The sequence below is a fragment of the Schistocerca gregaria genome, unplaced genomic scaffold (genome assembly GCF_023897955.1).
Source record: "Schistocerca gregaria isolate iqSchGreg1 unplaced genomic scaffold, iqSchGreg1.2 ptg000394l, whole genome shotgun sequence".
Taxonomy (NCBI): domain Eukaryota; kingdom Metazoa; phylum Arthropoda; class Insecta; order Orthoptera; family Acrididae; genus Schistocerca; species Schistocerca gregaria.
The window spans coordinates 1,272,426-1,292,444 of record NW_026061833.1 but is presented as its reverse complement, the minus strand read 5'-3'; the positions used below and the strand labels follow the sequence as shown (position 1 = coordinate 1,292,444).

Here is a 20,019-nt window from a genome sequence, read left to right as displayed (position 1 = left end):
TCAGCTACAATTTCTACTGCAGAGATTTAACTTTTCTTTCTACTTCAGGGTTTTAGAACTTTATAAATCATTCATATACCAAACAATCAAAATGTGAGCAGATTAAGATTGTACACAACAACTAAGGTATAGGAGAAGTTGACTCAAATTCTTAGGTTTAAATGTAGATAAAAGATTGAGCTAGCAGGCACACATTGAATGCCTAGCAAACAAATCGAGCAGCTTTGCATCTGCAATGCAAATATTGGCAACTACAACTGACATGGACATACAAAAAGTAGCATATACAAGCTACTTCGAATTCATTATTAGGTATGGTATTGTTTTTTGTGGTAACTCAGCAAACATAGTAAAGATACTAAAAATACGGAATCATTCAAAATATGTGCACTGCAAATCACAACGAATCATGTTGACCATTATTTAGAAAACTTAAAATATTAACTCTGCCATCCTTATATGTAAATGAGATTATTACATTTTTGTACATCAGATATGAATTATTTGAGGGAAACCATTTTGTCCATTTACATGATACTAGAAACAAAGAAAATTTTATGCTCCCCGCCCACCACCTCAGACTGTATGCCCAGGGATCTCAATACAAGGGAATGGAAATTTTTAATAAATTAAAAGGGAACAAGTTAATGCAGAGGAATTTATGTTCACTTAAAAGAGAGCCATATGAGGTACTGACACTGAGGTACTACTACACAGTGGATGAATTCATACATGTCTCCTATATGCAGACCAAATGGATTGCAAATGTACGCCATAAGATGAATAATACACAATTCACATCAGTCCCAACAGAACACTGTCACTGATGGTGCTGTAAGCTACTAAAGCTATGATTTCAGTTATGGTACAACCTTCTTCTCTTGCTGCAAACACTTTAGTCTCATGTCATGTACAAAGAGTATTCAAGGCACCAACAACTCAAAATGCAGAGAAACTAATTAAATTACAAATGTTTATCCTCTTTAACCACTTATCTGTTTATTAATCTCAGTTATGCATACTCTTACAAATAAAGAAAAGCAACAAAAATTTTCATGCATGATAATTACCCCAATGTTTATAATTCCAATGAAACAAAGTCAATGTGAAGTCTGTCATTTCATAAATGTCGGTACCAATTTAGCATCACTGTAGTTACAAATAATAAATTCATCTCACTCAGAAGTGCTGTTTACCTTTCCCTTGCTTTATTTATTTCTTCATTACAAGTAAAGGAAGACTGTCAAATTATTATCTATCTGTGAAAGGGAAAATAACTGCTCCAGAATCACAAACAAGGTATGTCAACAGGTAACACATGCACTATCACAGCGTACTTTGAAGTGCATATACATTGGGAGGAAAACTGTGCACGTTTTGATAACTTTTCACTCATGGCAGGAATCAATCTAGTACCCATACTTTTCATTGAGCTTTGTACGACCATCACCTGTCTGGCCTTCTGGGGGAACCCAAACTGAATAATCTGGGTTGGATTCATCGTAATCATAGTCCATTTTCTGTGCCATTTTCCCTGGAAAAAAAAGAAAGAAGATTGTAAGCAACTCGAAAGAGGAAGCAGTTGAACAAAACAATAAGGAAATTAGAATAGAACACCACTCTGCAGCTGAGTATAGTCTGAAATTCCCTGATACATTGAGACAGAATACAGAAGTTTTATAATCAAGATCACTGTGCTGAAGGTTAAAAATTTTAACTTAGTGGATCTTCAATACTAATGCTCATTCTGAATTATCTGTACTCTGAATGGTGCATCTGTTGGTTGTTAAAAGATAGCAGTGCAACCTATTTCACTTATTTATAATAAAACTTTTACAGACTATTCATCTTCGATGTATAAGCAATTATTCCCACCCACTGGCAGTAAACAAAAATAATCTATTCCTGCTTGTGGAGCACAACAAGAAGCTTTCACAAAATGTTACAAGACTTTGCATTTAAAACATTAATTGCACTGCAGAAATATTCACACAAAGATGGCTCTCCTTACAGTATTTCACATTCTGAACTAACAGTGATCTCATTAAACTAAACGGTTTCCTGACAGCGAGAAAAACATTTCTCTATCAGTGTAAAAATACAGGGCTACTATAAATCATTTACTAATTTTTTCCAACGTATTACATGTACAAGTATGACTGATGCATGAACAGAACAGTAAACTCATCAAGTTTGCATTTTACATGAAAGAAATGTTCCACAAGTGCCTTCATCTTACTGATTACCTCAACACATTGATGCAGAAGTTTGTCATTTAGGTAGTGATGAACACTGATGCTCTAATAATGCCGTGCCCTATCTTGTTGGAAGATAAAATTCTAGGAAACTACCATAACTGCTACATGTAAAAGTCAGAAGTGCCCATCAGTCTTCTCACAGAAGAAAAGCAGGCTATACAGTTTCATCTGTGCCACTGCACAGAAAATGTTAAGTTTTGGTGTATCTTATTTGTGTACCACAATTTCTCACAATGGTGATTAACATTTTCAGTTACAAGAAAGGTTGCTTTGTTGCTGGATATCAGGTTGGAGGTGAAATTTTCATCCTTAAGTGATTCCTTCTAACATTTTGACGATACGAGGAGCAGTGCAAAACTGGATTGCATTCACAATTCACACCCCCCCTTCATCAGTTGACTTACATCACAGGTCTAGCCGATCCTCTTCTCTGGATAATCAACTATGTCGAGCTCCCAAAAGCTTCTTCTCCAAAGGCTATGGCTGGTTATAGGAATTTAAAAGACTCTACTTTTGAAATAATTGGGTAATCGTAGAAAACTTTCAGTTCGATCATGGTATATTTTCACTTCCACTGGAAACCACTTTACCAATTCTTGTATAAACATTTGACATCTGTTAAGCCAACTCAGTCATCAAACATTAGACTCTATTAATATACACTTATATCATGGTTGGTTTAATAACCACAAGAAGTTTTTAACATGTCTTGCCTCTAGTGAGTCCCATACATGAAGTAAGTGAATGTCTGTATTCTTTAACAATTAACACTGTACCATAAACCACGGAATATTACACAATCACTTCTTGACCTTTGAATACAGCTCCCAAGGCGTGAACGGCAAACACTTGTCGGTGCTGCTTGCTCCTGTCCTCCCATGACAAACGTCAATCCTGCACACACAGACATGTGTTGCGCAGTAAACAGGCTTTCTCACACTTATCTTTAAAACATCGGGGTTCGAGGCGGCAGAAGGTCGAGCGGTTCCACAATTTACGTGGAAAGTCTTGACTCACTACATGCTGCACTGTGATGCAAAATTGGTGATGGCCATAATCTTCTGGTTTTAATTGTTGCACAAGACGCAAAATATACTGTTTGAAATGCAACCATCATCACAAAACCTTCCACACAGTTTGCTGCAGCATTCCACAGTTTGTGCCTTCTGTGGACCATTGATTGTTTTGGACTCCATATGAAATTTAGCTAGTTCTCTACACATTTGCATCTGGCATACTTGACTGACTGGTACTTTTCTGTTCACAGCTCAATCAGTATTCTCACATTATCAATACCAACACACAATGTTCTGTTTACATAGTGGTTATTTTCTGTAATTCCTTCTGAATTCATGCTGCACAGTTGCAACAGATAAAAATTATAATGAAAAGGATAGATTGCTTCTCACCATAAAGATGACACTTTGAGTTGCAGATGCAATTCTTCTGTTAATAGTTTGTTTCAATCCAGCCTGCAGAAGAAATTGACGGTAGTGAGAGCTAGGCACTGCATAATTTTGCAGCTATTTTAACACATAAAGAAACAATGTTAATGATGCGTAAATAAATGTGAACATCTGAAGATGGAGTGAACGTAAGATGAAAGTGCTCTCGAAAACACATGGTTTGAGGCATAATTTCTTTAAATGGGCTAGGAAGTCCATCTGAATCAGGACTGCTCCACTGCATGTTGTGAATAGAGCTGTCACTTCCCCAAATTTATCTTCCAGGTGCTCAACAAAAAAAGAGGCTTCTTAACCAGAAAGGAGTCCCCATCGTTCTGCTGCACACTAAGTAACAAGACAAATATGGCTCTCTTCTTTTCATAGCCCTATGTTTCTCCCACAGTATAGCTACGGAGGGGAGTGACTTGGGGGTCGTATGTCGTAGAATTGTATTCTACATTCCCTTTCTTAGAGAGTGCTGGGACCATTCGGTCCCCAGCGAAAGGTGACTTTGTCCGCTTCATTGTGGGTCATCCACCCTGACACCACCCACTCTGAGTAGGGGCTCTTCCCACAGGTGCCACTCAGCCCCAGGAAAGGCCACCTGGTGTGATGGCCATTGCCGGGAGTCTGAGTGTCCAGAGATGATGGACATCTACCCCGTGGCATATGTAGAGAGGTTGCAGCTCAGGCATCAGTAATATGATCCCTGCATAATCAGAAGGTTATGACCGAGAGGGTATATGATGACACCTCCACAACGGACTGTCTACCGTGCCGGATACTGTGCGTATAGAGGTAGGTGGCACCAATGGTGACAAGCAAGGTGTATGCCACAAATAGGACAGATCTACAGAACGACACGTCATCTACCAGCTGTCAGCTGTTACGAAAATCCTGTTCGGCAAGACTACGGTGAAGGGATATAGGCAGAGGATGTACACCAGCAACACACAATTTCCTGTTGCACAGCACACTCTAGAACATGACAGTTGTGACCTCAGTGCCTATTTCACCCACACGCACCATCGGGGTTCTTCCTCCAGACATCAGATTCTCTAAACTCTTTAGGCGCTACAATATGCTACGCTATGTTCTCGGTTCTCGTCACCCACCTGGCTTTAATTTATGTTAATTTCTTCCGTCTCAGTATTTCTTCACAATGAATATGCATTTCTTCACTCAGTTTTAATTTTCTACATCTTTAATTTTGTGACCTGTCCATTTTTCGCTCTCCCCCTCCCGTCTCTGTTATGTACAATGAACTTAGCATTCCACCCTTATTAACACATGCACAATGTTTTTGCAGTAATCTCTGCTTTGCATTTTACCCCGTCTTGCACTTTTAATTCTCAGGCTTTCAAATCTTGTCTGGTGCAGTCCCCCACAAACAGTCTTTCATTCTCAACCTGACCTGCAGTTCTGGGTGACTTTTCCAAAATATACCTTTTTTCCTAAACCTCTACAGTCCTTTTCCTTCACCCCTCTTTTTTCTTTCCCCTTCAACCCTTCTGCCGGACGGAGGAGCAGTGGCTCCAAAAGCTTGTGTAAATATCAGCTTCTTTTATGTGTGTATTCTCCTGTCATCACCTGGTGAGTAGTTGTTTTATCTGTCCAATTAAAAAACATGTTTTTTGTACTCCTGACTAGCTTCTATTATTATTATTATTACCACTCAGTGTAGAATTTCAAGAAACATTTCTTATCTGCAGTGAAATCTATGTCTCTCTTTTCATTTTACACACTTCTCTCTGATTATTCCATTATATGATGGAACTTTGCATCTTCTTTTCATATCCACAATATGCACGTCACAGGGTTTGGAGTAGGTGGTTCTTCTTCCACTTCTTTGCTGTAAGGGAGCTGTCAATAGATGTACTTCTATATTTTCCTTGTCTCACTTTTTTTCCTGGAATAGAAAACCTCTAGCAATTTACTTTACGCACTCAGCTGATGAGAGTGTACTTTTCCAATGCATTCCACTTTATAGTGCATTTCTTTCCTAAAGAAAGCAAGAACTCACAAAATTAGATCATGTACTGGAAAAATATTATGCGGCACTACTTTTTCTGAAAGTTTATGGAGTCTGTACAAGGTTATAACTGTTCTGCCACTGCGCAATTCACAGTTGTACACTGAGCATTTCACACTAGATAGTACAATTGTTTATATTTTTATTTTAGTCTTTCAAAGAATAACACCATTAGAACGTCATAATCTATTCATTCAGACTGTTTTTTTTTTATTAAAAAAAAAGCTTTGGAAGTACTTTAGATGTAAGAAACACTGCAATCAATAAGGTTCCCCTCCATTGCCTTATCGTAACACTGAACTTGTGGTGGAGGTGTTCACATGTTCGTGTGAAGCTCAGGACTGTGCTGGCGATAGTGTAACTACTGACATGGTCTTCCAAGGCAGACACTTGGCCCAGGTAGATGTACATGTAGATGAACCTAACAATGTGTGCTTCACACATCTCTTCCCACAGCCATTTCCAACTCAATAGGTACCCAAGCCAAGATGAGACTTGATCCATGCTAAGGGGGATAAATGAACCTCAGGAATTCTGCGTGACCTCGATGAGTACTTAGCCTTACACTTGTGTGTGGCTCCACTGGTAACTGACATATCCCTAATTCTCAAGGGAATAAAATGGAGAACACAGAAAACACTTAAAAACTGAGGGACTTGATGATACCGCAAATACCCAAACACTGGATTTAGAACTGATGGAAGTCATTTCTGCAAATGAATCACATCACTGACCAGCTCAAGTAGTGGCAGACATCACTGGGAAGTTGGACCAGATCAAGATCAAATTCTTGTGTGGGGCTCAGAGGGGGAAAAGAGAAAAATGTGAGGCATATGAAGAATAGATGGAGGGCATTAAAAGGCCTTGAACCATTTAAAAAAAAAAAAAAAAAAAAAGGGGGGGGGGGGGGAAGAGAGAGAGACAGAGAGAGAGACTGACTGACTGTCCCAGAGTAAAGGGGATAAACAGGCTGCTTCCACTACCAAAACAGGGAAAAACAGAGGAGTCCAAATACTCCCACTTCTCAAGGTAACCAGATCCAGAAAAAGCCAAGACACAAATCAGGAGAGAAGACAGATTTTTTGCAGTCTATAATGTAACATATTATTATTATTATTATTATTATTATTATTATTATTATTATTATTTTCTTTCTTTTCTTCTTATACATATAAGATATGTGTGTCTACATATATAAAATGTTGTACCATTGATAACATTGGCATTGAAACAATAGAGGTAGAGAGATGCTCTTCAATTTTTTAATTGATTTAAATTCTTCTGTCTGTCTCTATAAGTGGTAGCGGGTGGAAGTGTGACAAGTTCCACCGCACCGTTATTGTTCAGAAGTGTGTATTCCAATTGTGCTTTAGATTGTATTAAAGAATGTTATCAAGATAGCAAAGTTTATTCGTGCATTCACGGTGACGATACCTGTCTGTTCATCACTCCGCGATGCGCCGACAATCCTGCATTGAGAGGATAGAAGCAGGCAAGAATAATTTGCGTGAGCAGAAGAGGGGCGATCTGGAACCAGTATTGTCATACCAAGCTCTATGCACAATAGTGGTAACAAGAAAAAGAAGTATGTTCACTCAGGATATGTGTACATTCCAATTTTTTTTCAATCATTCTTTAAAAATTTTCTTTTAATTATTTAAGCAGCAAATTTTTATTCAGTTTTCACGTCATGGTTTTTGGGATAACAGTCATTCAACAGGATATCTGCTGATCAATATAACATTGAAACCAGAGTGGCTAGTTCAATCTTTGAAAAGATTGGGGAAGACACAAGTCTATGCTCCAACATCAGAGTGTCTATCTCCTAAGGGTTGGGAACAATATACTGACTTAATGATACGGTGCCCAAGATATCGCTGTGGCAGGAGGTGAAGCTGCTAGTCAAGCCGGCAGAGGAACTCTTGAAAACCCCAAAGATATCAATTTGGGTACCACAACTTCCTAAGGCTCTTCCTCCAGTAACTCTTTTCTAGAAAGTATAAGTGCAGAACCAGGATCTCTTGACAGATGACTGGAAGGTAATCAACTGCAAGGTTTAATTTGAGTGCCAAGCCATTGTGGTGCAAGTCAGTGAGGAATCCCCTAAAGCAATGCAAGAACTGGACTTGAAACTGTATTTATGGTTCCTGTAGGTTACTTTCAGGTAATTAAGGACATCGGAAGCAACAATGGTAACAAATTGGTGGATGAAAGTGTTCCAGATAAACCTGCAACATAGTAAGTGAAGTAAGTACTGTCTCGAGCCATCTTTTGGGAAGAGAGGATGTGGATGTAGCCATTATCCATGAACCCCAGTTACACTATGTGATCAAAAGTATCCGGACACCCCCAAAAACATACATTTTCACATTAGGTGCATTGTGCTGTCACCTACTGCCTGGTACTCCATATCAGGGACCTCAGTAGTCATTAGGCATTATGAGAGAACGGAATAGGGCGCTCCGTGGAAATAATGCACTTCGAATGTGGTCAGGTGACCGGGTATAACTTGTGACATATGTCAGTACGAGAGATTTACACACTCCTAAACATCCCTAGGTCCATTGTTTCCGATGTGATAGTGAAGTGGAAACGTGAAGGGACATGTACAGCACAAAAGCATAGAGGCCAACCTCGTCTGTTGACTGACAGAGACCGCCAACAGTTGAAGAGGGTCATAATGTGTAACAGGCAGACATCTATCCAGACCATGATACAGGAATTCCAAACTGCATCGGGATCCACTGCAAGTACGACGACATTTAGGCAGGAGGTGAAGAAACTTGGATTTCATGGTCGACCGACTGCTCATAAGCTACACATCACACCGGTAAATGCCACACGATAACTTGCTTGCTGTAAAAAGCGTAAACATTGGACAATTGAACAGTGGAAAAACATAGTGTGGAGTGACGAATCACGGTACACAAGGTGGCAATCTAATGGCAGGGTGTGGATATGGTGAATGCCTAGTGAAATTCATCTGCCAGGGTGTTTAGTGCCACCAGCATAATTCAGAGGCAGTGGTGTTATGGTGTGGTCATGTTTTTCATGGAGGGGACTTGCACCCCTTGTTGTTTTGCATGGCACTATCACGACCCAAGCCTACAATGGTGTTTTAAGCACTTTCTTGCTTCTCACTGTTGAAGAAGAATTTGGGGATGCATCTTTCAACACGATCGAGCAACTGTGTGTAATGCATGGCCTGTGGCGGAGTGGTTACACGACAATAACATCCCTATAATGGACTGGCCTGCACAGAGTCCGACCTGTATCCTATAGAACACCATTGGGATGTTTTGGAATGTCGATTTCATGTCAGGCCTCACCGACTGACATCGATACCTCTCCTCAATGCAGCACTCCTTGAAGAATGGGCTGGCATTCCCCAAGAAACCTTGCAGCACCTGATTGAACGTATGCCTATGAAAGTGGAAGCTGTCATCAAGGCTAAGGATGGGCCAATACCACATCGAATTGCAGCATTACCGATGGAGGGTGCCACGAACTTGTAAGTCATTTTCAGCCAGGTGTCCGGATATTTTTGATTTAAAGTTTCCCCTCCTCCTCTCTATCTCTCATTTTCCCCCCATTTGCTATCTAAAATTTTTCTCATTCCCTTTTCAATGTACCGCACCAACTGGTAGTTTACAGTTCATCTGTTCGTTACGCGCATACGTTTTCACACAGGTACACCACCTACTAATAATGTTTCTTTTGTGCACTGCGACAACTTTGTCAGTTGCAGCACGGCACCAGCCACATATGAAACATTTCACTGCCTTTTAATTCCTCATATATTTTAATGTGAAGACTTTTACACATAGCCCAGCTCTAATGGGAATGTTGTTTAATTGATTTTATTTGGTTTTACTAATGATCACATGTACCATGTTACTTGATACAAGCTTTTCTGCTCTGAAATTTGTCATCTCCAGCATGTTAATATGCGTCTATTTAGTTTTTGTTTATATTTTTATCCAGTGGTTTTTGTATATCTTTCACACTATGTTACTTCTTTTTAACTGTGATATGAAAATTTTTCTGGATAGGTGCATGTACAAGGGGCATTCAGTATATAATGCAATATTCTTTTCTCCCCTGAATGCAGGTTGTTTTATTCAGGATTCCAATAAACCATGTTATTCCCCACGCCTCTGGCTAGAAACCCCTATTTTCCAACATCATCTCTGTTCAGTGCAATAGCCTTACACTACCTTAATGGGAGGACCTGTATGCTTACACAGTATCACTCTACTGGTTGACAAAATATTGTCACGATCGACCTTGTAATGCGTAAAGAATTCACACAGACTCATTGCTCTTGACGGTCTTCCATTGGGCAGCAAGAAACACAGAAGGCATATACCTTTGAGGACCCAAACTGGTGAGGAAGAGTGTCAGCACTGCCAACGGAGAAGTCCAGTTGAGCAGTGAGCTGCTCGACTGAGATCGACTGAGATCTGTCAATCACCTGGAATGAGAGTGTCCACACATTCCAACAATGCAGCAGTCACAGCTACGTGCGTGCCAACTGGCACGCGTGAGATCGGACCGGTCTGCATGACCTCATTCCGAAAATGACAGACCTCTCACCCGACATCTCACAGTGCTTCTGTTCACTGCCAGGTCTCCGTAGACTTTCTGCAACTCTGTTACAGACACCATTTTGAAGGCTCTATAGAGCACAGCCACCTTTCAAAATTTCACGAAACTGTAGGGGCCAATGCGGAAATATTACGCGATGTTCCTCTACAAATTCTGCATCTGTTCAACTGAAAAAAGTGATTTATTTCTTATTTGACACTCCTTGTACTTTTGAAGAAGATTTTACAACTGCTGAAACTATGAAAACACACCTGCAACTGGTTGGCTTATTTTCTCAAGGCATTCAAATCTATCCTGCATTCCTGGATGTTTTGGTGGCAAAGTTGAGTGTTACTCCATTAGTAGAATATCGTATCGAGCTACAGGATAACATTGTGATAAAGAAAACTCTGTATATATTTGCCCCTCCCACGATGAAGCTGTTGAGGGAAATGTTAGAACAAGGGATTATTTGGCTCTCCAAATCACAGTATGTGGCTTCTGTGTTTTTTGTTCCCAAATCAGATGGAAGCTATCACCCATGGTGGATTATAGGGATCTGAACAAACAGGTGAAATTGTGATCACGATCACTCTCAGAACGTCATTCTCGTTTTGGCTGATTTCACACGGCAAAATTGTTTACGACATTAGATCCGAACCAAGTGATCAGGTAGTTTATAGTAATTCTATGGAGGAACATTTTCAACATTTATGAGAAGTACTTGGTAGACTGAGAAAAGCAGGATCGACTGTTCCTCTGGCCGAGGAGAAGTTCACCTGTGAATTAATGCATTTCTTAAGGCACACGGTTGTCCTAGACAGGATGAGCGTCGATCGACATCTTTCAGCACTTAGGAATGTCAAAGACATGGTGAAATTCTTACGTAAGGAAAGCCAAATTTCTTTTTTGCAAATTTATCCTCGAGCTCATAGGGAAGATGGGGAAATTATGTGATTTAGGAGAAAAGATACATACATTTTGAGGGGTCAGCCTCACGAGAAGCACCACAGGTGACGCTGAAATGAGGTTTGATGTCAGATACGGTCCTGCCTCTTCACGATTCTAGCACACGATTCATCTTGTAGATGGACACCTCGAATGTAAGATGGGAGCAGTCCTATTTCAGGAGAATGAAGAAGGGATAAGTTCAATAGCATTTGCATCCCAGACCTAAAACCACTTAGAGAGGACAACAAGATAGTGGTGCATGAGCAATTTGTGCCTTTCCTGTTCGAGTATTTCCATGAGTGCTCTACAGGTGGGCATTTGGGCATTTTCACAAATGCCGTAATATGTCAGCATTTTCTATGGAAGAGAACTGATAGTGATATAAAAACAGAGTGAGTATATGTCAGGTATGCATTGGGGTCAAGCCCGTTCAGTATATGAAGGTGGGTTGGTTAGCATCTGCTACAGTGAACTGTCCCCTTCAAAAAATGGTTATCGATTTTGCAGGTCCATTGCACCTGCCTCCCACCGGGGCAGCTATTACTGAAGCAATGGTACAGAACTTAAAGAACATCTATAGTGTTTTACGTCCACCACACTATATTACATATGACAACGTGACATGCTTTATGTTGGGTGGTTTTAGGGACTTTAGTGTGGTATCGGCAATACACATGCCACAACCGCTATTACCCCACCCCTTCAAATGCTGAGAGTTTAACCAAACCTGGGGGCAGCCCTAATCACGTACAGTAGTAAAGAGCAGGAGAATTGGACTCTACAGTCTCACAAGTGGTGATACCCATAAAAACGATATAGCGAGAACCAGGTGAACTGCTACTATGTTTCAAGATTTCTAGTCCACAAAGTATCATCCGTCAACCTGCTGCTGGAACAGACCGGGCCAAGGCAACTTGTGGTCCCCTGAAAGAGGGCAAAACAGAACCTTCTTAAGTTGCATCATCTTCAGGCAGTGCTACAATAGCAGACAGTGCCCCCAGCCACATTATGTAGAAGACCCAGTCTCTGTCAAGAACTTCCAGGCTTCAAGCAAAAATCTTGACAAGATAGAAAGCTCCTGCCACAGTATAGTAAGTATTGTTAGTGGATCCCAAGAAGGGAAATGTTATAAGAGGTCATCTATCCCAAATCAAGCCTAGTCCCTGTCGGGAAGATCAGATACGATCAAAGGGAATTGCCGGGAATAAAGGGAGGAGTATATGCCAGTGGTTGGCACTACTGTAGTCGACCGTGGCCACCGGACGGTATTGCGAGGTCAAGTGACCTTTTCGGCACACGATCTGAGGGGTGTGGAGGAACAGACGGGTAGTAAATGGTAGTAGACATTTTAATCAGGCAACAGAATAACGTTTTAGGCTGCTCACACGGAAATGGCACCGACAGCAGGCCGTCAGCTCTCGAGGAATGGCACACGTTTCTGCACACTCAAACAATACCGTGTTTATCTGGGCTGTGGTAACGGGCTCTGTCACAGTGAAATTTGAAGGCTACCCAGGTCAGAGCAGTTTTTCCCAGATACACATTACGGTACACGTCAGAGTGTACCTGTTTGTGTGTGCCCACAATTAAGTAGTGGCCACATTCAACAAGCACTGCCGCACTAGGGCAGTTGCGAGTGTGTGCCATTGTGTGATGCTTATTGTGTCACCTAGTAATTGGCTGGTGTGACAATGTGGCCCTGGTCATGCATCACCGAAATATACTGTGTATCTTTGTACTTGTGCAACTTAGTCTGGAAGATTAACACTACTGCTCCAACTTTAATCTGAGTCATAATTATTTCTGATTGTTTCAAGACATACAATAATTACAGTGCTTTGTCTTATTTAACTTAGTTAGTTATTAGTGATTCTGAATCCATCTGGGGCACCAAGTAAAGTTGCGGTTCACGATTTGTACTGTCTTGGCAAATGTAAAACTTGTCCAGTATATGTAGGGCTTGTGGTAGGACCGATAATTCACTATATTATCTGAGGAAAGATTAGAAGCGTTTTGCACGTCTCCCTGGACCTTATATATATTTATCGGAACTACTGACCGTCACATTAAAGTATTGATATTTTCACTCTGTTTTTGGGCGAGATTTGAAAAGTTACCATTGTGCAGTAAACGCTACTTTCAGTCTCTTTCTCTGGACACGATCTACCGTTAATGAGTGTACAGGATGCATGTTTCAGGAAATGGCCTGCATTAAGGAATAGCCAATATGTTCAAATGTTTACTACAAATCTGGTTCACGCTTTAACAAAAGTGGATGTCAATGGCCCTCTGGGAGCCTTTCACACACGTGTCATAGCAGTTCCGTACATCCCTAGCTTGCTACGGCTGTCTCCTAAGGCACCAAATTTCTTCCTTCAAGCACCCTGAGCTGTCGATCCTACTGTGCGACCGGATACCTGCCTACTACGATTCTTGGCAACCAGTACAGGACAACAGCTCTGTTCCTACCTAGGTTTCTGTCAACGCAGCCTCACTCTCATTCTTCGCCTACTCCAAACGGCATTAACATTGGCCTCTGCTCCACGACCGTGCCACGTATTGACATTTCCTCGAACTGAGACGCTTATTGTGAAGTTTTCGTACACACCCGCACCGCAACATCTCGACACCTGCTACACAACCAGGTGTGCCACATCTTCCATCAGAGATGGTTAATTCCGTGCCTCACATAAAAAAGTATCAGTGTCCTGTTGACGATACTCGCAGAAGAGATTGTGACTCTGTTCGTTGTCTACAATTCCTACCACACCGCTTCTCTGTCTAGTGCCACCCCAGTTATTGGGAGCTCCAACGTTAGGCAGGTGATGGAGCCCCTTAGGGAAGTAGCGGAAAGGTTGGGGAAGAAGGCCAGTGTTCACTCTGTCTGCTTGCCGGGGGGTCTCATCTGAGATGTGGAGGAGGCCCTGCTGGCAGCAATAGAGAGCACTGGGTGCACCCAACTGCAAATTGTTGCTCATGTCGGCACCAATGAGTCCTGCCGTCTGGGTTCAGAGGTCATCCTCAGTTCGTACAGGCAGTTGGCAGAGTTGGTGAAGGTGGAATCAGAGCTAGCTATTTGTAGTATCGTTCCCAGAACCGATCGCGATCCTCTGATTTGGAGCCGAGTGGAAGGCTTAAACCAGAGGCTCAGACGATTCTGCGGACATCTGGGGTGCAAATTTCTTGACCTCCGCTATCGGGTGGAGAAATGTAGGGTCCCTCTGAATAGGTCAGGCGTGCATTAGACGCCGGAAGTGGCTACAAGGGTAGCGGAGTACGTGTGGAGTGCACATGCGGGTTGTTTAAGTTAGAGAATTCCCTCCCTAGGCCCGACAAGACGCCTCCTGAGACGCAGCAAGATAGAAGTAGGCAAAATGCAACAGCGAATAACAATATTAATGTGCTAATAGTAAACTGCAGTAACGTCTATAGAAAGGTCCCAGAACTGCTCTCATTAATAAACGGTCACAATGCCCATATAGTACTACGGACAGAAAGTTGGCTAAAACCAGACGTGAACAGTAATGAAATCCTAAACTCAGACTGGAATGTATACCGCAGAGACAGGCTGGACAGTGAAGGGGGAGGCGTGTTTATAGCGATAAGAATTGCAATAGTATAGAAGGAAATTGATGGAGATCCAAAATGTGAAATAATTTGGGTGAAGGTCACGGTTAAAGCAGGCTCAGACATGGTAATTGGATGTCTCTACAGGCCCCCTGGCTCAGCCGCTGTTGTTGCTGAGCACCTGAAGGATAATTTGGAAAGTATTTTGAGTAGATTTCCCCACCATGTTATAGTTCTGGGTGGAGATTTTAATTTGCTGAATATAGACTGGGAGACTCAAACGTTCATAAGAGGTGGCAGGGACAAAGAATCCAGTGAAATTTTTTTAAGTGCTTTATCTGAAAACTACCTTGAGCAGTTAAACAGAGAACCGACTCGGGGCGATAACATATTAGACCTTCTGGTGACAAACAGACCTGAACTATTTGAAACAGTTCACGCAGAACAGGGAATCAGTGATCATAAAGCGGTTACTGCATCGATGATTTCAGCCGCAAATAGAAATATTAAAAAAGGTAAGAAGATTTTTCTGTTTAGCAAAAGTGACAAAAAGCAGAATACAGAGTACCTGATGGCTCAACACAAAAGTCTCAAGTACAGATAATGTTGAGGATCAGTGGACAAAGTTCAAAACCATCGTACAATATGCGTTAAATGAGTATGTGCCAAGTAAGATCGTAAGAGATGGAAAAGAGCCACCGCGGTACAACACCCAGTTAGAAAACTGCTGCGGAAGCAAAGGGAACTTCACAGCAAACATAAACATAGCCAAAGCCTTGCAGACAAACAAAAATTACGTGAAGCGAAATGTAGTGTGAGGAGGGCTATGCGAGAGGCATTCAATGAATTCGAAAGTAAAGTTCTATGTACTGACTTGGCAGAAAATCCTAAGAAATTTTGGTCTTATGTCAAAGCGGTAGGTGGATCAAAACAAAATGTCCAGGCACTCTGCGACCAAAATGGTACTGAAACAGAGGATGACAGACTAAAGGCCGAAATACTAAATGTCTTTTTCCAAATCTGTTTCACAGAGGAAGACTGCACTGTAGTGCCTTCTCTAGCCTGTCGCACAGATGACAAAATAGTAGATATCGAAATAGACGACACTGGGATAGAGAAAAAATTAAAATCGCTCAAAAGAGGAAAGGCTGCTGGAACTGATGGGATACCAGTTCGATTTTACACAGAGTATGCGAAGGAACTAGCCCCCCTTCTTGCAGCGGTGTACCGTAGGTCTCTAGAAGAGCATAGCGTTCCAAAGGATTGGAAAAGGGCACAGGTCATCCCCATTTTCAAGAAGGGACGTTGAACGGATCTATATCTCTAACGTTGATCAGTTGTAGAATCTTGGAACACATATTATGTTCGAGTATAATGACTTTTCTGGAGACTAGAAATCTACTCTGTAGGAATCAGCATGGCTTTCGAAAAAGACGATCGTTTGAAACCCAGCTCGCGCTATTTGTCGATGAGACTCAGGGGGCCATAGACATGGGTTCACAGGTAGATTCCGTGTTTCTTGACTTCCGCAAGGCGTTTGATACAGTTTCCCACAGTCATTTAATGAACAAAGTAAGAGCATATGGACTATCACACCAATTGTGTGATTGGATTGAAGAGTTCCTAGATAAAAGAACGCAGCATGTCATTCTCAATGGAGAGAAGTCTTCCGAAGTAAGAGTGATTTCAGGTGTGCCGCAAGTTCACTGAGGCTTTTTGCAGATAATGCTGTGGTGTATCGAGAGGTTGTAACAATGGAAAATTGTACTGAAATGCAGGAGGATCTGCAGTGAATTGACGTGTGCTGCAGGGAATGTCAATTCAATCTCAATGTAGACAAGTGTAATGTGCTGCGAATACATATAAAGATAGATCCCTTATCATTTAGCTACAAAATAGCAGTTAATTCCATAAATTATCTGGGAGTACACATTAGGAGTGATTTAAAATGGAATGATCATATAAAGTTGATCGTCAGTAAACCAGATGCCAGACTGAGATTCATTGGAAGAATCCGAAGGAAATGCAATCCGAAAACAAAGGAAGTAGGTTACAGTTCGCTTGTTCACCCACTGCTTGAATACTGCTCAGCAGTATGGGATCCATACCAGATAGGGTTGATAGAAGAGAGAGAGAAGATCCAACGGAAAGCAGCGTGCTTCGTTACAGGATCATTTAGTAATCGCGAAAGCATTATAGAGATAATAGATAAACTCCAGTGGAAGACTCTGCAGGAGAGACGCTCAGTAGCTCGGTACGGGCTTTTGTTAAAGTTTCGAGAACATACCTTCACCGAAGAGTCAAGCAGTATTTTGCTCCCTCCTACGTAGATCTCGCGAAGAGACCATGAGAATAAAATCAGAGAGATTAGAACCCACACTGAAGCATAGCGACAACCCTTTCCATGAACAATACGGAACTGGAATAGAAGGGAGAACCGATAGAGGTACTCAGGGTACCCTCTGCCACACACCGTCAGGTGGCTTGTGGAGTATGGGTATGGATGTAGATGCAGCGTGTGTGGTTTGAGGTTTTCGGTCGCTAAACAGCGTGGTCATCAGTGCCCAAACGCATAAAAACAGGATCACATGCGGTGAAGGGACAAAGACGGACAGTGAACAAGGAGAACGGCTAAAAGACACAGGCCTGACGCAGTTCCAAATCCTCATATACAGAGGCAAAACAAGATGAAAAGAAACACACTAAAAAAGGGAAGGAAACACAAGGAAAAGAGAACAGAAATAGAAGTGAAACAAGGAGGTAATCGTGACTGGCAGACCTCTTACCTAAGCTCTGTGTGAACCAGACACCCAGCAGCACATTAAAATCCTCTCCCTAAAATTCAAGACAACAAATTGGACAGGACACAAAACCGTAAGACCTTTACCACGGTCGTTGCGTCATCTTGCAAAATAGAGGGAAAATCCGATGGCAAGGAAACCACCGCCCTCTGGCCAGAGAATAAAAAAGTAAAATGTGGTGGACAGGAATCTGGATGCCACAATCACTGCTGGAGTAAAAAACCATGCCTCAAGGGACTGTGTCTGATGCGGAGGTAAGTGAGGAGAAACTCATCCTGCCTGCACGACTGTTAGGACGTACGCCATGGCCGCGTGGTGGCCTAGTGACTTACTGCAGTACCAATAAATCTCGAGACTATTTCACGTTTTCCTGCAGTAGTTTGGTCCTTAAATAAATGTGTTGTTTTTTAACCAACAGTGGACACTGTTCTTTGTACAGTGCCTACTGTGTCTTATTTCATAAGTTAGGTAGGGAAACATTCCTATATTGTTTTCTGTGTAAGATTTGAAAAAGTTACTGTCACGCAGTCTTCTTATTTGTGTATGATCTACTGTTAGCCTGTGTCTAAAGTATGCATGTTTTAGGAAACTTCAAAACTTGTAATTAACATTTGGGGAAATTGTTTAAAAGTTGTTGAGACACTGTAGGAGTTTTCCGAGTTTGTGTAAGATATTCATTGTTAACGATATTGGCCGTATCTGTGAATTGTGTTGTTATAAGTTCTGGTACACTGATGTTAAGATCTTCTTGGCTTGACATTTCTTGAGTAACAGGCTTCAAATTTTGAAGCATATATGGAAGTTTGTTTCAAAACGAAGGAGTGGAGTGTGGAGTGTGGAGTGTGGAGAGTGGAGAAGTGTGGAGTGTGGAGTGTGGAGAGTGGAGTGGAGTGGAGTGGAGGGAGTGAGTGAGGGAGGGAGGGAGGGAGGGAGGAGAGGACAAATGTGTGGCGGGGAGGGGAGCCGAGTGGCGGGGAGGGGAGACGAGTGGCGGGGAGGGGAGACGAGTGGCGGGGAGGGGAGACGAGTGGCGGGGAGGGGAGACGAGTGGCGGAGAGGGGAGACGAGTGGCGGGGAGGGGAGGGGCAGGGAGGGTAGACGTGTGGTGGGGGAGGGGAGACGCGTGGCGTAGGAGGAGAGACGAGTGACGGGGGAGGGGAAAGAATTGGCGGGGAGGTGAAAGTATTGGCGGGGAGGGGAAGTTGTGGTGGGGAGGGTAAACAAGTGGTGGCAAGAAGAGGAGAGGGGAGGGAGAGTGATGGAGGGAGGGTGAGGTATTGTGGGAGGGGAATGGAGGGAGGGAGAGGGGTGAAGAAGGATTGAGGGAGAGGGTGAAAGGGAGGGGAGGGGGAGGGACAGGGGGATAGGGAGGGAAGGGTAGACGGGTGAGATGAGAGGGCATAAGAGGGGACGAAAAAGAGAGGGGAGTCGGGAGTAGACGAGAGAGGAAAGGAGTGGTAGGGAGTTGAGGGAGGGGTGTGGGAGATGAGGGGAGGGAGGAGAGCGGGGAGGGGGAGCCTGTAGAGGAGGGGGATAGGGAGGGGGAGGGGTGAGTAGGGAGTGTGGGAGAAGGGATTGAGAGAGTGGGAGGGAGATAGGGAGGCAGAGTGAGAGGGAGGGGGGAGAGAGGGGTGAGGGGGAAGGGGAGGAGGGAGTAGGGGAAGAGGGGTGAGGGGGCAGGTGTTGGGGAGGGGAGTAGAGGAGGGGAAATGTGCAGTAGGGAGAGGAGGCTGGAGTGGGTTGAGCACAGGTGGGAGGGGAGAGGGAGGGAGAAGGAGAGGGAGAGGGAGAGGGAGAGAGAGAGAGGGGGGGGGTGTTCCTCACATGGTTGGAGGTGGAGGAGACGCAGAAGATCTGGACAGGGAAGGCAGAGTGGACAGAAGAAGGAAGGGAAGAAGGGATGTAATGGGTAACAGAGGTTTATGCCAGGAGGACTGTGAGAGTGCAGCTGCTGGAGAGATCATTCAAACACCCATTTCAGGGAGAGTAATGCTGGAAGTTGAAGTCATTTATGTTGGAGGTTACAGCATGTTCAGCAACTGGATGGTAAAAAGTTTGTGGTTTGACACAATTTGGAGGATGCCATTCTTGCGAGTAGATACTTGGTTACTTGTTGTGTACACTTTCACTCATAACCCCACCTTTTATAGTGCAGGGAATAACCATGGCTGGACTGCATTAGGAGGGAATGGATGGTTGTATGGGACAGGGTCTCGCAACTGGTTCGACTGAAGAAAATGACCCATGCAGTACAGGACTGAGAGCAGGATTGGAAGCCAGTCTGAAACAGGGATAGACAAGGATATTCTGTGCATTTGGTGGACAACAGAACATTAAATTAGGTGATGTGTGTAATATCTGTTGAAATAATAATAATA

The 20,019-nt window shown here is 42.7% G+C and overlaps 1 protein-coding gene across 1 annotated transcript in view; it reads right to left on the bottom strand.

The window, feature by feature from the left end:
• Positions 1–973: 973 nt before the first annotated feature.
• The window catches only part of LOC126310132 (kanadaptin-like), a 236,880-nt gene continuing 217,834 nt past the window's right edge, over positions 974–20,019 (bottom strand). The window contains 1 exon segment of the mRNA XM_049992109.1: positions 974–1,534. Within this exon segment, the coding sequence (XP_049848066.1) occupies positions 1,410–1,534 (125 nt within the window). The 3' untranslated portion in view covers positions 974–1,409.